Raw genomic sequence first — 20,744 nt, 5'->3', positions numbered from 1 at the left:
TGACCCTGAAAAGTACTCACAACCGTACTTACCGCTAACCCAATTTTCTTCCAAAGGAAACCATTGACTCTTTTTCTGTGAAATTTTCTCCTAAGTGTCGATTTTAGAAACATTTAAATATTCCTTAAAAATCGCCTGTACAACTTCAACGCAGTTTCTCAACTGCTTACAGGTGGTATCCTAGTGCTGGATCCAGGATCCAACACTGATCTAGAAAAGTACCCATAACCCCACTTACCTGCTAAGTGAATTTCCTTCCATAGGATAACATTGGTAATTTGATCAGAAAAAGTTTCTAAGTGTCAACTTTTAAAATGGCAAAATATTGCTTCTAAATCACAAAAGTAACTTAACCGAATTTACTCACTTGTTTCTAAGAACTTTCCCAGGAATGAATCTAGGATCCAGTCCTGGAGTTAGAAAAGTAATCCTGAAAATAATTAATTGCATATAACTTAAAGTTCCCATTGAGCTCAATGTATTATTGTGTTTGAAATTGTGTTGCCTATTGCAACAACCTGTAACTATTACCTACAAAGGTTAATTGCATATTGCAAAAGTATTTAACTAAAGCATCTCTTTCTGAGAAAGTATATTTTGATACCTATTGTTGGTTCTAAAATAAAACCATATATTTTTTTATATAATCCATTGGCCTAGAGTTCAGTTCTTGAGTATGTGAGGCCATTTGCCAACTGAGTGTGTACAACAAATGCTTTACACTGTCCTCTGATACTGCCTTACTGCTCGACCAAGCTACCACTTTAGAGAGTAAGGTTATATCTAACTTTAACCTCTGCCAAACCTCTGTGGACTCTGTACACACTGTACCTATTTGGGAACAGTATATACAGAGCCACTTTCTCACACGCACACGAACACATGCATTCACAACACTTCACCAAACGTTCATACATAACACGCATGCATGCAACAAACAGTTTAAAAGAAATGCAAACACTTACCTGCAGCCAGCTCTGCTTTGGAGGTTCCAGAAGGCTTGGGACTGCTGCCTTCCCTCATTCCCTGACCTAAGGTCAGCCAACGAGGATAAGCAGCAGTCCCAACATCATCACAGAATGGGATGGGGTCAGTGAGACTGCTAACCCCACCCCACCCCACCTGTGATGAAGTGTCACTGATTGACATTCGACCCTAGGCACTTCAGGGCTTAACACTGAAGCGCCCAGGTGCGAGGCACTCAGTGACGCTACTCCTCGTCACTGAGGGGAGGGCCTCAGGGACCTTTGCTAAGCTGAGGACGTCACGCCCTCTGGAGCTGTGACTTCCTCAGCCCAGCAAAGTTCAGGTCAGTCAGCCAGGAGCCTGCACTAAATGCGCTTGTCTGGCTCCTGGCTGCTTGAACTGAAAGTGAACAGTGTCTGTCAGGCTGACCTTTGTGCAGCCTGACAGACACCGTTCCTGAGGGGCAAAAGGTGGAGGGGCTTGGCCCCTCAGCCCCAATGGACCGTCCACTCCTTGGGCGGGCTGATTTCTGTAAATTAAGCCGCAGATGTCATGATTATAGGCGGTTTATTAAAACCGACTGGCAGAGCTGCATTACAGTGCGGCCATCGTGGCCCCTCTAGCCCCCCTCAATTGTGTTACTTTGTTTTAAAATACATTGACTTTCACTGGAAAAAGCAATGGTTACAGGGACGTCATACTTAGGTTCACGTTTTATCCATTCAAAACCATAGAAATTCGGCAGTTATAGTTATACTTATTTGAAGAAACTGTAACTCGTGCCGTGAAATAACACTAGGTCACGTGTTGTAGTTTCTTAACATAAGTATAGCTGATATACATCAGCTATACTTATGCTAAGAAACTAACACACACACACACCCCGACACCCCCGCCCCCCCAGCTAAAAGGCTTGGCAGTCCGTTAACGCTGTATCTATTGGCTTTGCCTCTGCTTGTTTTAGCTGCAGCTGTTGCCAGAATCTTTCTGACATGGAGGGTAGCGTCAAGCTAGAGCCCGTATGTTGCCATCTGTTGACTCTTGGGAAACTGTTTTGCTTAAATCTCGGACTGCCCTGGCTCATTTAGTCAGGTGATTCAGATTAATTTTTCTCTAAATGTTTGTTCTGTCCAGCTCCTGTTTTTCTGGGCCCCTGCCTTTGATCTGAGCGTGTGCAGCTCGGGCTGTTTATCTCCAGAGATAGCAGCCCACAGCCCAAGGAGATAAGGCGGGCGGCATCGAAAATACACGCATCTTTCATTCTGATTAATTACTTTTACAGGTAACTGGATCGCATAATTTCTATAGACGCGTCGGGTGCTTTCACGTGTATAAAGTGTCTTTCCAAAGGAAAACAAAAAAGTGTAAAAAGTTTTCCGTTTCGACATGGGAAGTGTAGTGTGGTGCGGATGACGTGAGATTGCCGTTCTTGGCTGCAACAAGTGTATGTCTCTCCACCGACCAACATATGTTGCACAATTTTGATTGTTGTGCAGGTCTGTGGGGTGACCTTGGTTTATTTTTTTGCAGGGCTACGGAAAGATCTGTTTATAGATGGTTGCGAGAGCTCAGCCTATGGGCCTAATTTAAGGTGTTTGGCCACCCTTAATTACACATGCCTATGTAATTGAGGAAGGACTGAATGGTGCAGTTGCAAGCGTATTTGTCAACCTGCAACCTGGGTGAAATAATCAACCAGCTTCTGTTGAAGTTGTTTAATAACCCTACAAACGATTTACTAGCTATTATTGATGTTTAGTGTACGCGATTTAGGAACAGTTCACATTCTGGTATGCAGCAGGTATTTCATTTATCTTAGAAAATACCCATTCATCTAGAAAAAGCTTCATGGCATAGGCTCTCAAAACTAGACATAGGTACGGAACGCAGGGCTCGCATCGTCCACAAATAGCCAGGTTGATAGCTTAGCACAATAGGCCAGACGGTGGTCTCACGCTAAATAGAGAGTGCCAGATCTACACACACGAAGCCTGAATGCACAACCCATGGAACGAGGTATTCTAAATGCAGGACTTTATTATGTGCTCCAGATTTTCAGAGAACGAGATAAAGCGTTCCACTCTGTGCATAGCGCTTGAAGTGCTTGCCCAAAATTCTGAGTCAAGATTCATCAGACATTTGAGGATCACACTCCGAGCATTTATTTGTAATGTTTTATATAGTGCGATCATATTCCTCGCGGGTATCGGAGCGCTTTACAATGTTCAAGGCGACATGAAAATAAAAACATCATCAAGGAGGGCCACAATATGGGAGAATTTCCTAAAAGGAACACCTCAGGCCTTAGATGGACAAAAACCCTGATGAAGGAGGGCCACAGTATGGGAGAATCACCTAGAGAGAACACCTCAGGTCCCAGATGGACAACACTCATCAGGGAGAGCCACAGTTTTGGAGAATCTCCTAGAGAGAACACCTCGGGTCCCAGACGGACAATAGTTTGTGTGTTCTACAGCAGAAATGTGTTCATCAGTATTCTTTTGATTTCTTTCTGAATGAGGCAGTTGAGGGGTTCATTCTGTTTTCAGGAGGAAGTGCTTTCCAGATTCGTGGGGCCGTACCTGAGAAAGCTTGGTTATATGTTTATTTTTTATACAATGTTGGTGGTTTCAGTAGCAGGGAGCTAGGGTTTTGAGATGCTCTAACGCCACCAGATCGCTCTAGATTTTATTAAAGGTATCTCTAGAATGATTAAGTGGAGGGTTTTATGGGTCCTGTAGGCAATATTCAAATGAATCCTTGCCTCATATGGAAGCTAGTTTAGAGATTTCAGGTCAGGAGTGGTGTGATTATTGCTAGGCTCATTGCAGGATCTAAAAGAAACCGAGTTAAGTGAGGCCCTTAGTGGCGTCAGTCCAGCTTTAGGTTAGGCCTCATAGGGTTGCACTCCCATAGTCCAACCTGGGAATCACTAGAGCTTGAACAGCTGACTTCAGGTCATCCAGAGGTAGGAAGGGTCTTGCTTTTCTTAGGATGTTTAGGTGGAAGTTTGCTCCTTTGGGGGCAGAGCTGATGTGCTCCTGCATGTTCAGATTCTTGTCCCATCATTCTTCCCAGAGTTTTCGTTGACTAATTTGTGTTATGTAATTCAGCGCTGTTAGTTGTCCCATTCTGCAATGTACGGTGAATGTTTGGGTGGGCTCTTATGTAAAAGCCCTAGAATGGGTAAAATCCTTAGGTAACAGCTGGCCGTCAATTTGATTAGTTGGTGAGCCTGAAAAGATTAACCAAGGCCAGTGGTTTGAGCTGCTATACGTCTGCTTTGGTAATATTATGCGCAGCTCCATTCTGCATGCACTGCAAATTGAACCACCTTCTTTGAGGTAAGACGAGATGGCGACCATTCCTATCGGGGATAACTGCACGTGCCACTGTACAGCACCAAGATAGTGAAAAGGAAGGTAACGCTTACTGAAGAATGTTCAGATGCATATAGCAATTTTTGGCCACAGCAGACTCAGCCTTCCAAATACCAGTCCCTATCAGCACAGCAGTTTTCTTTTTATACTTGTTGAGAGGCATGGAAAAAGGCCCAATTCTTCTTGTGAGAAGTTGGGGGGGGGGGGGGCTGTGTTCATGATTAGTATACCTTTGTGCCCTAATGTACGAGCTACTATTAAGGTTGGGTACCATACTATACAATGAGACAATGATAAGCTCTTGTTCTCATTTATTACACACATCGGATATTGGATAGGCTATGTTATGAATGTTTGTAGAGCAAATGACTCACCCGCAAGAGTGTTTTGGCACTTTTAAGCATAGACTGAGAAGACCGGGTCTGGAGCCTCGTTAAAAAGCAATGTCTAAAGTTTCTTGTGTGCGGAATTGAGGTGGCTCTTACGTGAAGACAGGTCGTTGCAGACTTTAGGGGTGAGGTAACAGAAAGTTCAGCCATCAGGTCTTGCACTTCAAATACAAGAGATGTGTATGAGCAGGAGTCAGACAGAACAAAGGTGTCCGGTAAGTGTGTGGAAGTTGATGCAGGTTTGGAGGTAGGCATGGCCTAGGTTGTGTAGTGCTTTCTAAGTGTGTGAGACATTGATGGTCTTTTAGGTGAACGGTGATGCGTGTGGAGGTAAAGCCTGAGAGTGTCTGGCAGCTGCATTTGCAGTCTTCTGGTCAGTTGGGTAGTGATACTGACATAGAGGGCATTGACGTAGTCTAGTTTGCTGGTGATGAGAACTTGGGTGAGAATTCTATAAGTACTGAGCAGGAGCTAAGACTTTCTTGAGGATTTTACAGTTGCTGAAACAAGAGGCAGCGACTGTGTTGACTTGGCTAGCCATTATCAGCTGGTGGTCCACCACTATTCCCATGTTCTTTGCTTTGGAGGCCTGGCAGGGTGTTGGGGGTGAGATCCTCTGGCCACAAGGTGGAGCTTCATAACGGTTTCTCTGCTGAATAGTACCACTTTTGTCTGTGTTGAGTTTCAGACAGTTGGTCTCCATGCATCTGGCTCCTTCAAACATGGAGGAGGTTAAGTTGGTCCTGGGTGCTGGGTGTTTTGTTGGAGAGTGATACACTGAGCTGGGTGTTGTCAGCCTAGGAGATGTCGATTACATGGGTTTGGGTCATGTTAGCAAGTGGACCATGTAGACATTGAACAGTGTGCGGCGGCTAAGTGATAATCCTTAGGATATCCCCTCAGATGATGTTGGTGGCAGACAAGGAGTGGGAGCTAGGCTAACTGACTGGACAGACCTATGAGGAAGGTGCAAATCCAGCAGAGCGCGTGTCCTTGTATACCGACTTTGTGGAGGTGTCTGATGAGGAAGCCCACAGTGCATCTCCGGCCTCGAAACTTGCTATGGTGGACAGACAACACTGATGGAAATATCATATTGTGACTGTGCTGGGCTTGCACGTCAAGCATTCTACTTGTACATAAGGTGTGTCCATTATTGCTTGCCCTTTCTGTTGGTGACGCACGGTGCTTGACCTCAAGTGCTGAAATATTGATAAATATTCCTTTGACTACCTTTGACATATTTACATTCCCTACACAAACCGGATATATCTTGACCCCAGATAAATCATACTTTAAACAGCCAACAATGTATTCCTTTCAGCCGAGTTGAATAGTCCTCTCCAATAACTTTGTACAATTTATTGAGCACCTGTCTTCACTGTGTTATCAGGGCTCCAACCAATCCCCATCCGTGACTTTCACCTCTTTCACAGAGTTTTAAAATGACATTTCTTGTCATTATTCTGGCGAAATATATACATTTCTTTTTCAGTTTTTAGGTCGAGCCTGGACGGTGTATGCGCTGTACTAGAGTATGTACTGGAATCCCCGCCCACTCCGCCGAAATTGGTCATTTGGCTTGTGTCATTGTCCTTAAATGCTGGCTTTTGATTTGTTATTTGGCTGGTTAGTCCCTCCTTAGTACTGCCTTGTCTTCATTTGTAACCTCCCATGAGGACTGGCGCTTTTACTTCGGTTGTTACCTGGTACGTCTTAATAGTCTGTAAGCACTATTTTCTTTAATGAGTTTCTCTTACTGCAGGAGGGTCTCTCGTGAGCAGTTGTGACCACCGGCTTGTTTAAATCGTAGCAAATTGGGAGCTCTTCATGGGCCATGGGAGACAGCAGGGGGCAACTCAGCAATGCGTTCAAGCATTTGGAATGCAATATGTCTCGCATTTGAGAGAATTTAAGCAATTCGCATTATTAAATGACAATGCCTTTTATTTATGTTTTAAAACCCAAAACATAAATAAAAGGCATTGTCATTTACTATGCCAATAGCTCAAACTCGCGTAAATGCGGGACCTATTGCATTGCAGATGCTTGTTGTTCATTTGCTTCAAAGTACTTTAACATTATCAATCGCCATGAATGTATCCTTCTAACGATAAAAACCAAGAGAACCATTGTTGTTACAAAACATAGTATAATTATGTATTCTTCTACCACGGATGCGAAGGAGTATCTAATTATTAACGTTGAAGAGGAAAGTTTGTTGCTCATGGGACTTCCTCATACCAAGATGTCGGAGTCATTTTCTCAACAATTATGCCACGTGGTAGACTACATTGTTCATCAATTACACTTGGAGAATTCTGTACATTTTTCATATTGAGCTACTGTCCAATTATGCATGTAGTATGATTTTGCATTTGGTGTTTTTAAATCGCGGGGAATATTTCATGGTTATTTAGAGCCCTTTTTTCGTGGCACACTTTGTGCTCGAGCCTTTGGAGTAGTGGACTTTTCTGCTCTGGGTTTTGTTTGCTTGCATAGTATAATATATTGTGTGCTGCAGTGCTTAGTATACATGCAAGAGCATAACGAAAACCTGTAGTTGGCAATGCCAGAATGTGAATGGCTAGCCCACAAATGGCCTAGTTGCTCAACACCAAGTAGCTTTATGCACCCTCCAAGTGTATCATAATTTCAAAGCAGTCTGTAATGTGAAACAAAATCTAGGCTTCTCCATCTTCTTCTGCGCGCTTGGCAGCCATTTCCCGTGGATAATTATTTTGTGTATCCTAGAGTAGGCTTCAGCTGTTTTGCTAGTGTCCCTAACCCTAATAAAAATACATCCATATTAGGGGCTTTAGGTCCGCTCTCAAAGTATTGGTCTATTCAAGTGTGATTTACATTTTGTTTCCCACCAGCACAACATACAGCATGAAGAATAGGTCGGCCCACTTAACCCACTAATGTCTTGCACTAAGGGATGGCATTTTGTTTGATTACACCTGCACAGCCATTTGAAAATGAGTTCTTTAGTGCCAGGGCTGGTGTGCCTAGGCTGCTGGCCACCCTAATTTTTAAAATATTTTTATAGGTTTGCTATGTTTCTCCGTATTACATGTGGTTGCAGTAAATACATTTAAATAGCATTCTTTCTAATCCTATACCTACTGGCTTTGTCCATGCTTGTTTATATCGCCTTTCACATCGAATTAAAGCTTCTTTGTAAAATTCATAATCCCGATATTGATATTTTATTTTACCTTCGAAAGACTAACCAGGGCCCTGTGTCTTTTTTTTTTCTTTCTTGCAGACATCACTTCCTGGCTTTCTGAGAGGAGCCCATTTGTGGACCTAGCCAAGGGAGCTGGGACACTTCGGTTTCACTATGAATGAGGTATCGGTTGTGAAGGAAGGCTGGCTGCAGAAGCGAGGTAAGCAGGTGAACTTTTTCTCCTGAAGAGCAGGGGATTAGCAGTGTGAGGTGCGGTACGTGGAGCCTGTTTAGGAGAATCTTGCTTTGCCCCCGAGCAGATACTTGTACCCAATTACCGAGGTACTGCTGGCTGGAAAATACCAAAAGCATGAGAAGGCATCCCATGGCGGGCACATTCCACTGTGGCTCATCCTGGACATGAAACACAAAGATGCGTCACTTGACCCTTTGACCTCAAGGATTCCCCGAATTCCTAACTTACACACAGTGGCGGAAGAAACACGAGTCCTTGTAAAGCCTACAGGGAATGTTTTACTCCTCGAGACTGAAAAAAGAGGCAGACAGGGTGCAGCAGTTATATGTTCTTCTTGGATGAATTAACCTGGACATTGAAATGACGCCGTTTGCAGTTGTCCGGTGATTTATTGGTTCATCCTTGTTTTTTGTGCTCAGAAATGGGCACTTTTTCCCAAGGTGCCATCACTCATCTAACCCCCAGGTTTCTTCTGTGCTTTCTGCTCGCATTTCCTTTTTTTCTCATTGTCTATCGGATGACGCGGATGGCAGATGTCAACATAGTCTTGAGTAATATTACGTACATAGTTACTTTTTAACTAAGCCCCTCGTTGTAGGCGAAAGCAGTAGTGAGGCCCAGCAGCTAAGGCTTAATGTTGGATGGCGATGCAAATTTATAGAATATGGCACTGTGTACACTGGAAAAGGATTCAATAAATTGTGTTTTCAGGCTTTGCTCATTTGTCAATGAAACAAGAATTTATTTGCATTTGGGTTAAATGGTTGAGTGAGAATGTAATGGCGCTACAGGTAAGTATTTTTTACTCGAATAGGTGTCCCATGAGCTTGGCAGCTAGTTTAAGCTCGGCACACCATGGTTTAGGTGCAGGAAACATGCCATTGGTGTTCTAACCTATTTGCGCCTAGGTGTTGAATTTCTGGCCTGTGTGCAATTTCTGTGTCTTTTTGGGTTTTGTTTCTTTGAGCAGTGGATGCCATGCTCAGCGGTGGAGGCTTCTGCAATGCTGGAACAAAGCCCTTGGTCCCAAAACACAAGCTCCAACTTGGAGCTTGTTTTTTGGGGCATTACATCCGTGGCAGTCTGCCAACCGAGCTGGTTTTACTGCACAGCATGAGGGACAATGATTCCTTTCTCATCAGAACATATGGCCCAATGGCTGGAAACGCACACAAGGATGTGCAGCCACCTTGTTATGGTGTCACTGTTGCTACCTTTGTGGTTAATGTGATGTTGAGGAAGGCTATGCAACGGAAAGGGTGGAGGTAGCATTTGCAGTGGAGTGCTGTGATTTTGCCAAACGGGCTTTTTACCTATGCTGTCGCACAGTGTGGTCATGATCTGATACAGTGAGGGTCTTTGTTGGAAACCAGGAGAGATACACCAAGAGAAACTTCTTGGCTATGCTGGCCAAAGAGATTAACACTTTGATCTTGGGCATACTCCTTTCTCTTCAGGGTGTAGTCTTCACGTCAGTGCTTGTAGCAACTGGGCCTTGTTCTTCAGATTAATTCAGGCAAGAGATCACATCACACAGCACTGCACCTTATTTGTTTGCATTCTTGTAAGCCACACAAGGCTTGTTTTCCGCAGTCTTTATGTCTGATCCGTACCCTAAGGAAAGAAACCAAGTTTTTTGCCCCATGGTTAGTCTTTTACTTTGCAGTGGTCTAGAGAGCTTTGCCAAATCAAAAGTAAACTTATTTCTTGCCTGACCGGACCAACTTATATTTCCAAATGTTGGCACTTGGTGTCGGGTCATTCATAACTGGTGCAACACTTCATGTTTTTGCAGGGTGCCAAATAAGTCGACGTAAATCTTCCATTAGGTACATTTCAGCCTTGTGGTAACCAGTGTTCTGAAATACTTGCTTACTCCGGTTCCATAGTGATGGCAGGCATCTCATTTTTCTACCAAGGACTATATATCTCTTCCAGACAGTCCTTCAACCAGAGCTGACCACAGAATGTGGGGTGTTGTCCATTTATTCAGGTGCCATAACACTGTTTTCATAGTTACGGTAAATATAGTGTCTGGCCTCTCCAGAGTTCTCGGTGTCCCTAAACAACGTATTAACATTTAATTTATATAGAAATATTTGTACAGCGAAAATGGGATTTGACCAAGTGAAATATACATAAATAATGGACTTTTCAGTAGTGGGGTCCCAGGTTATTTACATTATCGAAGGGTTACGATCACTAATTGACTAACACTTTACTTTATTGCAATTATTTTTTTAAACAAAAACATTATAAGCAGATTGCGATCATTTAGAAAATGAACTATACAACCAGTATGAATGATGCGACCTGTGAAGAAAGAACAGAACATTCTTTCACAGTGAATTCCGATGTCTCAGGGTGCACTTTTAATAGTTATGGTGCAGGGAAATATTACTTTGTCTCTTAGTTTAGGGTTTGGGTTTGTTGGTACTTAGAAACTTAAATACCTCAGAAACCTGGATATCTCCTGACCCTACGGTGCTGACTGCTTGGGTCAAAGGTTCCACATCCAAGGTGAGCAGATCTTGTTATTGCATGAGGCAGATCAGGGTCTGACTTTTTTGGGTGAGTTAATTTGTTGTGGCCAGATGAATGCCCAAGGATAACAAAAGACCTATTGGAGCTTCTGGACTTGGCTAGCATGCACAAGAGCATGCTGCTGGCCCACTGCTTGTTAGAAATGGTCCAGAAAACCAATGGTGTCTCAATGACTGCAGCACATTAATAGTAAGAGGAGGAGCCACAGTACCCCGTGACTCGAAAGACTTCTTCAAAAGAAAAACAACTTGCACACATCCAAGCCCAACACTAGATGACAGGAGTATGCACATCATGTGAATCTACAGCACTAAATGCCACAAACAGTTACTTTCTGGGTAAGTAACATTTTCCATGCGTCTCGAGGACTCTACTTCTGCATCCAGGCCACTGACGGTTGTGGTGCTCCTTTTCTTCATCACCTTCAGTGCAAAGGAAATTCACCACAGAAGGTTGTGGTCTTCCAGCGGCTCATGGTAAAGATGGATTTGACGGGTGTCCTACTAATGAGAATACACAAAGCAATAGTTATTGGAGTGTGGGAATGTCGGCATGTGACAGGCAGGGACACCATTTAGCTCTCTAGTGCTTGTATATGGATCTTGGGCTATCCTTCAGTGAGGGCTTACAAACTGCTTCTTGATAATCACATCTTTATTTCGCATTCAAATAAATGCATAAAAAGTACATAATCATCGAAGTATAGAATACATCCTATAAATCAAAAATTCAGCTTTGGCAACTAATAAAGGATGATGTTAAGTTCATAAAACAGCTATAAAGTTGATTTAAAAAGTCATAAAACCATATACATAAAACGGTTTTTCCACACTGATGAATTGTGGTGCACGTTCTAAAAGTGTACCCCATGTGGATTAAAATGCATTTTTCTGATATTGAGAACAGCGAGCAGGAAGTTGGCAAGCATAAAACATATGAACGGAGTTTCTAATAATTGGAAAGTTTCAAGGGCTTGTTTGTGCGATCAAATACAGAATTTTTTCAGCAGTGGAATAATGAATGTTTTCCGCTGTGCCATGTAGAAAGGGCAAAAGAATACAAGATGTGAAATAGATTGGGGGAAAGATCATCATTAGGACAGAAGGATAACTTGTTTATCGAAAAAACTTGTGCCGGATAGGCGGCCATTAATGTGATATAATTAAATCTAAATCTAGTCAAGACAAAGCGGTGGCTGATATTGTGACAAATGAGATGTAAGATGACTGACCACTACTTAGAGTAGGTGATGCAAAGTATGTGGTCACTGTGATTCTTGATAATGTGTCAGAGTCCCTGAGCTCATTTAGCACACTGACGCTTTAGCCGGGTGCCCCGTTCTTGGCAGTAGGGCAGCAAACCATTTACAGTCCATACCGGTGCACCTTCAGATTTCAAAGAGCTAACTCATCTGGTGTAGGAGGGAAATCTGCTTAGAGGAGATGCTGGATAGAGTAAGTCACATCATTTCCCAGAATGCATGGCAAGGGCTGGTTTTCTACATTACTTGAGGCATGGTGGTTGAAATTTGCGGTCTAATGTTGTTCTCGTATGCAGAAGAGAGACTGATCATCTTTGCTTCGTTGTCTGCACAGGGGAAATAGCACTGGTACCCTAAACTTAGGCTTGAGCAGGATCTCCACTTGGATGAATGCAAACTCACTCAAGCTAAATGGCAAGAAGACTTGGGTCTCCGCACTGTCCAGAGGCTCTGGGTAGCATTCCGGATTTGTCATCTAAGGTAAAGAACTTTGGCTTCTGGTTGGATGAGAGGCTGGCCATGAAGCTGCAGATAACTAAGGTGGCTTCTACCGGTTTCGCTGTATTGAGGTGGGTAAACAGATAATTGACATAATACCAGTATCTGCCCAAAAAACAGTGATTCAACCTCTGATCATGTCAAACGGACTATGAGAACACCTTAAATTTGGGGCCTAAGAAGGCAGTGATTTGGCACCTACAAATTGTCTTAAATGCTGTGGCCAGGCTGCTCTTTCACCTCCCAAAACATGTTTTTAAGTGTCTAACCTGCTTTGAGAGCTTCACTGGCTGACCGTGGGGAAAAAAAATAGAGTTCAAGGCCTTGCGCTCTATGCACAAGGCTAAATTTGCCATGGCTCCATGTTACATCCAAGACCTGGTCGTGCTCTACGAGCCTGCACGCATGCTTCGGTCATCAAATCAGTTCCTCTGTAAAGTGCCTAGATTTCGTCAAGCATGTATGGGGTGCCGGACGTTCATGTACCTTGGCCTGAAGTTATGGAACAACCTTCCAAGAATAGTTGCAAAGCTGCTCCTCCCTTATGGAGTTTCGCCAGGGTTTGAAAACCTGACAGTTCAAATTAGAGGTGGATTTCACTTTACCGGAGTGCAGTGCCGGGAAAACCCCTGTGGTAGCGGAGTGCCTAATGAGACACAATGGGGGATATTCTCAAGAACGTGTAATAACCATTGCAAATTTAGCTTAATGCAACTTTGCATATCGCAGTCCATCGCGAAAAAATAACAGTCTTGACATCCAATTCCCAACACGGCGACACCATGCGATAGCAGCATGATATCGTGCCAAATGACCGCGTAAAAACCAACGCGACAAACAAAAAATGCAAAACACGAATGCCCAAAAAGTTGCAACGCCCCAAAGCGCGATACCAAAATCAGCGAAAACCAGCGACAGGCCTGCAATTCCCACGCGTCATGTGGGAAAATGCACTATAAAAGCAAAAAAACAAAAACCAGTTCAACTGTGTGCCATGGAGGCACCCGGACCGAGTGCAGAGGACAAGCTGAACTCCACAAGCCCCACGGAGGACCAGCATGGAACCCCGTGTTCGGGGAAGGGCAAGTAGAAGAGGAAGACGGGGTTCAGTCCTCAGGAAGACCGGATCATCGTCACGGAGGTGATAGAACACCAACAACTGTTCGTCACCTCCACTGCGGCACTGGCAACCCAAACAGTGGAAATATGGCAGTCCATCGTCACTAACGTCAATGCAGTCGGAGTGTCGAGGAGGTCAATGGAGGAGGTGAAGAGGCGCTTGCATGAATTGCACAGCCAAACCAAGGAGAAACTCGCTACCAACAGGAAGGCAGCAAGGGCGACTGGAGGTGGGAATCCTGCGCCACAGGAGGAGCTGAATGAGCTGGAGGAAATGGTGGCCACAGTCATCAGTGTGGAGACAGTGGCAGGAGTTGGGGGCCTGGGCACAGCTCGAAATGACCTGACCCAACAGCAACAGGGTGAGTAACCACCAGGGACTGGGGGAGATGGGCACAATGGCACACATGCACAATCATGTGTAGCACATGCACAATGACTGTGGAACATGTCCCTGATACAATTGCAACACTGCGGCACACATAAAAACACCAAGTAGGGGCCCGTCCACCATGTGCACATATGGGCCCCCTCCAAATCACTGACGACACAACCAAGCCATGCACATGTGATGAATCCAGAAAATCAGCGGCTGTGTGAGCCACACTAACTATGCAAGTGACACTGCATGACCGATAGCATGGCAGCAGCCAAAATACATGACATGGTGCACGAATCCACATGGATGTGGCCCAGTGCGGATCACATCCGTAAAGGAGCAGGTCACACTCTGACATATCCACGTGCACTCACAACCCATGCCGTCCAATACACACAGCAGACGAACAAAGCACAAGGCCACAAAATCTGTCCAAGAGCACATATGACCCAAGTTGCAAACATTCCAGCCCCCGAAAAGCACACAATTCAAAGGCACACCGCCTCAAAGGGATAAGGGTACACGGAATCAGAGGTGCAGTGGCAACTCCCCCACAATGCAGCGCACACACACACACATAGCAATCACAGAACATCAGCAATAACGGCAATGTGGTACAAAGTGCAACACCTACACCACAGGACCGAGGACACAACAGGTTCCGCTTGTGCGTAGTAACTGTCCACTCACATCTGGCATTGCCTGACACTGTGTGATGATCATGTACGGGTACTAGCACACATCCGTCATGTGGTCGAAAATCCCACTGTCTGCCATCAAATAGCCAGCTCCTCCAAAACAGTCACAATGTGCATTGTCATGCAGTCTGTATGTAAACATCTGCAAAGCATCAACATACATGGGAAACTCTGTTAACCTGCATCTCCCCTCAACTTTGCAGAGGGACAATCCACACTTACTGCAGAGCAGATCACAAATCCCATCAGTGATGATGAAGAGGACAACCTGCACATATGTCTAGACACCCTCCAACGGAAAATGGACAGCCTCCGCACCTCTCGCCCAGGAGCAGGGCAGGCCAGCTGGCTCGACGTGACCCCACCACCTGCACAGACCACACAGCAGGAAACACACACCACCACGGCTGTCTCCCAGGACCCCCACGAGCAATACATGGAATTTCAACGCTGTGTGTTGGGTTGCCAGGTGGAGTTGGCTGTTCAGCTGCGGGTGGGTTTCGAGCTCGTGGCAGCCAAACTCTATGCCATACGTGGGTGTCTGAGTCCCATCAGGGACCATGTACAGTCCCTAACGGACACCCCCTGTCCGCATCATGCTCACCGAAAATCCTTGGCTGACCTTGCTGGGGCCATTACTCGTATACAAGAACTGTCTAGTCAGACAGACACCAGCGATGACAGCACAGAGTTAGCACAGATGCTGAGGACAGTGGAGACCATGGACCAGATGCAGGATGGAAGTATGGCTGCCACGGCTGAACACCAGCGAGATGTAGCTGGGAATCTTCCATGCCCTGCAGTTCATCATCTTGCCATTGCTGCCACTGAGCCAGTCCCAGATAACTGCAGCGGGAACTTCGACACACACATCTCCGACCCCTGATGTGTCAGTGGCACACAGTGATGCAGCCCCATCACCTTCTTACCCTGATGTGTCGGTGGCACACAGTGATGCAGCCATTACACCGTCACACACACACACCAGACACATCGGACACAGAAGAAGTATCAGAGGAGTAAGATGTGGATGGTAATTACTGTGTGAGGAAGGAGGTAGTAGCATCCATCACCACCAGATGGCCTGTCCCTGTCTGGTTCTGCCCTATGCATCATGCCCTGGGACAACACCTTCCACTGACCCCTGGAACACTCTGTGACATCCACCTGGACCAGACATGCACTGCCATATCTTCACTGCTTGACAATTAAACCGCAATCCTGCTGCGGACTGCACTCTCCCACTTCCAAATCACTTTTCAATCCCCAAAGGACTCTGGTTGGTCCACCACTGGGCTTCCATGTTATGTGGGCTTGGATGGCCATGTACAGCTCCAGCTCGTCATTCACCAGAATGTGAATAAAACATTAGAAATCACACAGATGTATCGTGACTATGTTCACTCACGTATGAAAGTATGGCTGGATGTAGGGACAATGATTGCACAAGAAGGTACACCCTGGTGAATGACATCAATGCGCATGTTTATCCCTGAGACACATGGCCAATTGGATGACTGTGAAGGTGAGTACTAGCTGTGTCCCCATTGCACATCAACAACAATCTCATACCCCCCCCCCCCCCCCCCCACGTAGGCACACATCTATGCATTGAATAGGGCTGTGTGTATGAATGACCAAATCGGTAGCAGGCCGGAGTGGTGTCCTACATCACATGTGACAACAGAACTTCACGTCGCATGCCTACTCTCACACATCTGTGTGGACACATTCTGTTATGACAATTCTCCACATGGTCAAAGGTTGGACACCATACTCACATTGTTGAAGACACGTAAGTGCACAGGTCTGCCAGCAACTATCTCAAAACAATGTCTGGCTCACAGAGGTGGAGCTGTCAAAAGGGACCCACCCCCATTGTACATGCGTCAGTCAGTCCCTCCCTGTGTGGGATGATGCTCATTGTGGCACACGAGTGGCCAATCTAATCAACACTCACCACAGTTACACACCAGTGAAGTTGCGTAGACTTTATTGGCATGTGAGTGTCAGTACGGACAAGGCAACGGCCACAACATGCAGGGACATGCTTGAGACACTCAAACGCAGCATGGGAACATGTCGAGGTGCAGCAAATGGGGAGGCAGAAATGAACACCAATCATTACGGAAGGCAACGGTCTCAGCCCACCTTGCCTTGCTGGACGAGTCATGTGGTGTTTGACGTCTGTCCGTTGCCCTGTGTGAGGGGGCACGACTTACAGCCCATGAGGTCTGTATAGTGCTCTGCCACCGGACTAAGCCGACTGTCTGCTCTGCTGACTGTGATCAGGTGAAAGGGTCCCACAAGGTCACATGTCGCGCTACATTGCCATGTGTGTACTCTCCCCCCAGCAGTGTGTCTGAATTGGTAACGTTGCCAAACGACGCGGTGCTGCTCCAAACATGGAACTGCATCACCTTGCACAGGTGTGTGTACACACGCGTAGTTCCATGCACATGCATTCAGAGTCCAGACCAAGGCAGACATGTCCTCTGATGTGGTGGGATATGTGAGCATTCCCCACGATACAACAAGGTGTTGGGACCTGTGCTTTGGGTGACAATCCGATGTGGCTGCAGGAACGTAGTTACTCGTCCATGAATGCGAGCGCTGCTTCATGTGCAATGTGTTCCAATAGTATGTCGTTGTCTGGTTCAAGGAACACGAGTGAGCCAATCCATCAACTGGTCCGGACAGATGTGCTCAGTCCACGCCGTTTCCCCAATCTGCAACACAACCCAATAGGGGAGTGCCTCGATGTGGTCACTGCACACGAGAGGTTGTGCAATCTCCCATGTGCAACTGCCAATCCATACGCCAAAGATCAGTGCATCTCATGCACGGCTATCCCGGTGACACTCCTGTTCATGGGCCAACAGTGGGCGCACTGTCAGGTCATAATCCAATTCAGCTACCGTTGCGTTGGATAGGCAGACCTCCATGGGCCACTCAAATGTGCATGATCGACAGTGGAACCAGGGCTGGACGCAGGTGACTTAGGCAAGACGGAAACTCAGACAGAAACTGATTTGCAACACTGCCATTGGCAGGGATCCCAACAGATGCAGCATTCGTGCATGGTACAGCTCCACGTGACAGGGGTTGTGCATGTGCCCGGCAATGCCTGCCATTGCGTTTGTTGGTCTCGTGGCACTGGCACTCCTCAGACCAGCGGAAGTTCGGTGGATGATATGCCACAGCTCTGGGCAATGAGTCGTATGTGAATGCAACGTTTGGATGTATGGGTAGTTTTTAGCCAATGTGTCAAGGGCATCCCTTACAGGTGTAGGTCGTGCAGGGATAAGTGTGTGTGGGGTGTGGGTACGTTGGTGTTTGTGGTGTGGGAGTCGTCGGAAGCTGGTATGGTGTATCATGCAGGGTGTGCCAGCCGCATTCAGTACCAAGGTTGGGGCTTTGTTTGGCCTTCAGTCTTGTGTGTTGAGACAAAGGAGCTTTTATTCCTGATTTTAGTCTGACTACTGCTTGCATTTCTTAAATGTGATGTGGACTTCGCGCTGACTTTGATGCCAGGCCTGTGATTTGGGGTGCACAGATTTCGAGACACACGCAGCTGTTGGCATGTTTGCATGTGCCAAGGGCCCGATTAGCCTTGCGCTCCTTGTTCAATCTCTTTCTCCCTGTCCTTTGGTGAGTGCCTGACACACCTTCTTATATCGGATATTGTTGTGCAGGCTGTGAGTCAGATTGTCCAGGGATGCCCCGCCATGACTCTTCTAAATAGTTGTTGCGTGACGAATTAGAATGTGACATTTTGTTTGGTCTTTCAATGGTGAATATATGAATCGGGATTTCAGTGCTCACATGTATGTTGATTGTTGCAATTGTGCGACATCAGGCGGGTGCTTTTGTTTGTTTTCGTGTCGTTGATGTGCAGTGTCGCTGTCCGGGAGAGGTGGAGGGTGCCCGGGGTGGGTGGTCCTGGTGGTGGTGGCCCACTTGGTTGTCCGGCACGCATGTTCAGTGGCTCCCTGGCATCTGTTGTTCTTCAGGTTTGGCTCTGGGCTGGGCTCCCTTTTCTGTTGCAGGCTGTCGTCCGACTTTGCACCAGGTCAGAGCAGGTGTTAATTTCCTGCTGCTAACGCGCCATATCGCATGTTTTGTGGACTTCTCGCCGATCTGGCTGGTTGTTGAGAATGTTGCGGTGTGGTGTTGATGCGGCTTTTTGCACGTGAACGTTTACTCTGCATCTCATTAGCGATAGTTGCCTGGGTCATCTGTGGCGATGTTTTTTTGTGGCTGCTATCACAGGCAAACTGGTGCTATGGGCTGTTAGCACTGGATTGTGAATGGTGTGATACATTTATCGCGACTTTGGCTGCGATAAAGTGCCGCAGCGATAGCTCCTTGAGAATATGCTCCAATAATATTACTAACATGTCTTTGGGAGAAAGAAACCGGAGGAAACGCTAGGAGATGATCTCTCTGTTTTCTGTAGTCAGTAGCCAAGTGTGATCATAATGACAGATGAGCCAAATGTGGTTGTGATTCGTTTTTCAGCTTCAGTTGCCAGTGCAACACATATAATCATAAAATAAATAAGTAAAATAAAAAACTTCCACCTATTCATTTCCCTCCACTCTGACTCATCTCGAACCTTTCTATCTACTGTGGACTCCAGGCATTTTTTACTGACTTTTTTTCCTTTACAAATTCATCCCATTAACAGGCATGCATGTCCACCACTCTCAATTCTCACATCTTCCTTTACTAATCAACTCCAATGAATCTATTGCTACTCAAAACATTAAAGTATATGCAAGAGATCCCAAGAGAACACCTTAAAAATTTAATACAACTACTACTGCGAGGAAGCACATACCACTAACCTATTACCTACCTACCTCCAATCTTGGGTTCTAGAGTAGCGTGCTTCTCACCGCAAAGCACTTCAATGCATCGCCAAGAGTAATAAGCGCTAAATAGATACAAGTCATTCAGTAACAAAAAATAAGCCAAAAGTAGCCCTATTTTATCAGGGGTCACAACTTGATTTACACAAAGAGGCCTTTCAATATCATCCGTGGGTGTAGATATGCACTCTAAAACTACATAAACCAGGACATCTGTAATGGGATTCAGATTTTTTAACAGTGTGCAAGGGATGCCCCCCCCCCCCCTCCCAAACAACAGGTTTCAAACCTCAAATGTCTGTGTCAGACCCCCACCAGGTTGGCCTGTGGTGTATGGGGTTGGCCACGACTGCTTGTCAATGAACCCGAAGGCCATCCGGGAACGGGAGGCAAAACTTTAAATCAAGCACAAGATGATTCATTTCTGGTTCCAAGTCGAAAGCTTGGTCCCACCCCCAGTGTCTGTGGAGCCGCCGTTGAGGTCTGTTTTCATTGCACTTCAAATCCTCAGGTAAGCATAAGAAACATTAAATGTTGTTCCCATTCCCGAAGACGGCCAACTTGGGAGCTGATTCCGCAGATGGTTCTGAGACAACTGAGTTTCCAGGGCCTACAACCATGCTGCGCCAAATGGGAGCATTTTGCTAGGTCATGCTAAAGTTCTTCGGTTCTTTACAGACACCATCTGGTTTGTCTTTGAGCCCCACAGAGCTGAGAGGCCTACCCACCTGGTTTACCGCCAGCGGGTTTCCCCTCTGCGCCAGCAGAACCCCTCTGTGCCACTTCTGCTTTCGACTTGAGTGCTAATGCCTCCCTCGGTGCCCTTAACTGCTTCGAGCCCGGGCATGTCGACGCAGATGCCAGCTTCACCGTTCAATTGTCCTTTCCTATATCTGTTTGAATTCGACCAATGCCTCAACCGAATCTGAGTATTCTGCTCTCTGATGAGTAGTTCGCTCAGGCCTATGCTGATGACAATTGGAATGAGAACTTGCAAGATGCTAGTAGGGTAGACTACTCCGCGGTGTCAGCCCTTTTCTCCTCTCCTTCTCATGCCACAGTAAAATATGCGTCCTACGCCATGGTTATGCTACGGATGGATACTACATCCCTGTCGGTAATCTGTGGGGTTGCTAAATACCTGGGGATAGCGTGGCGAATACGAACTAAGCTTGTTGAATCAAGTACTGGCTAGATCGCTATATTGT

The 20,744-nt window shown here is 45.9% G+C and overlaps 1 protein-coding gene across 3 annotated transcripts in view; it reads left to right on the top strand.

The window, feature by feature from the left end:
• Nucleotides 1–20,744, top strand: part of AKT2 (AKT serine/threonine kinase 2) — a 686,003-nt gene that overhangs the window by 205,601 nt on the left and 459,658 nt on the right. For all 3 annotated transcript variants that reach the window (XM_085625347.1, XM_085625346.1, XM_085625348.1), the window contains one exon: nt 8,007–8,127. In XM_085625347.1, the coding sequence (XP_085481473.1) occupies nt 8,082–8,127 (46 nt within the window). In that variant the 5' untranslated portion in view covers nt 8,007–8,081. The remainder of the gene's footprint in view (nt 1–8,006; nt 8,128–20,744) is intronic.

The sequence above is a fragment of the Triturus cristatus genome, chromosome 9 (assembly GCF_964204655.1).
Source record: "Triturus cristatus chromosome 9, aTriCri1.1, whole genome shotgun sequence".
Classification (NCBI taxonomy): Eukaryota; Metazoa; Chordata; class Amphibia; order Caudata; family Salamandridae; genus Triturus; species Triturus cristatus.
The sequence above is the reverse complement of the archived record's forward strand: the minus strand, read 5'-3'. Positions and strand labels throughout refer to the sequence as shown.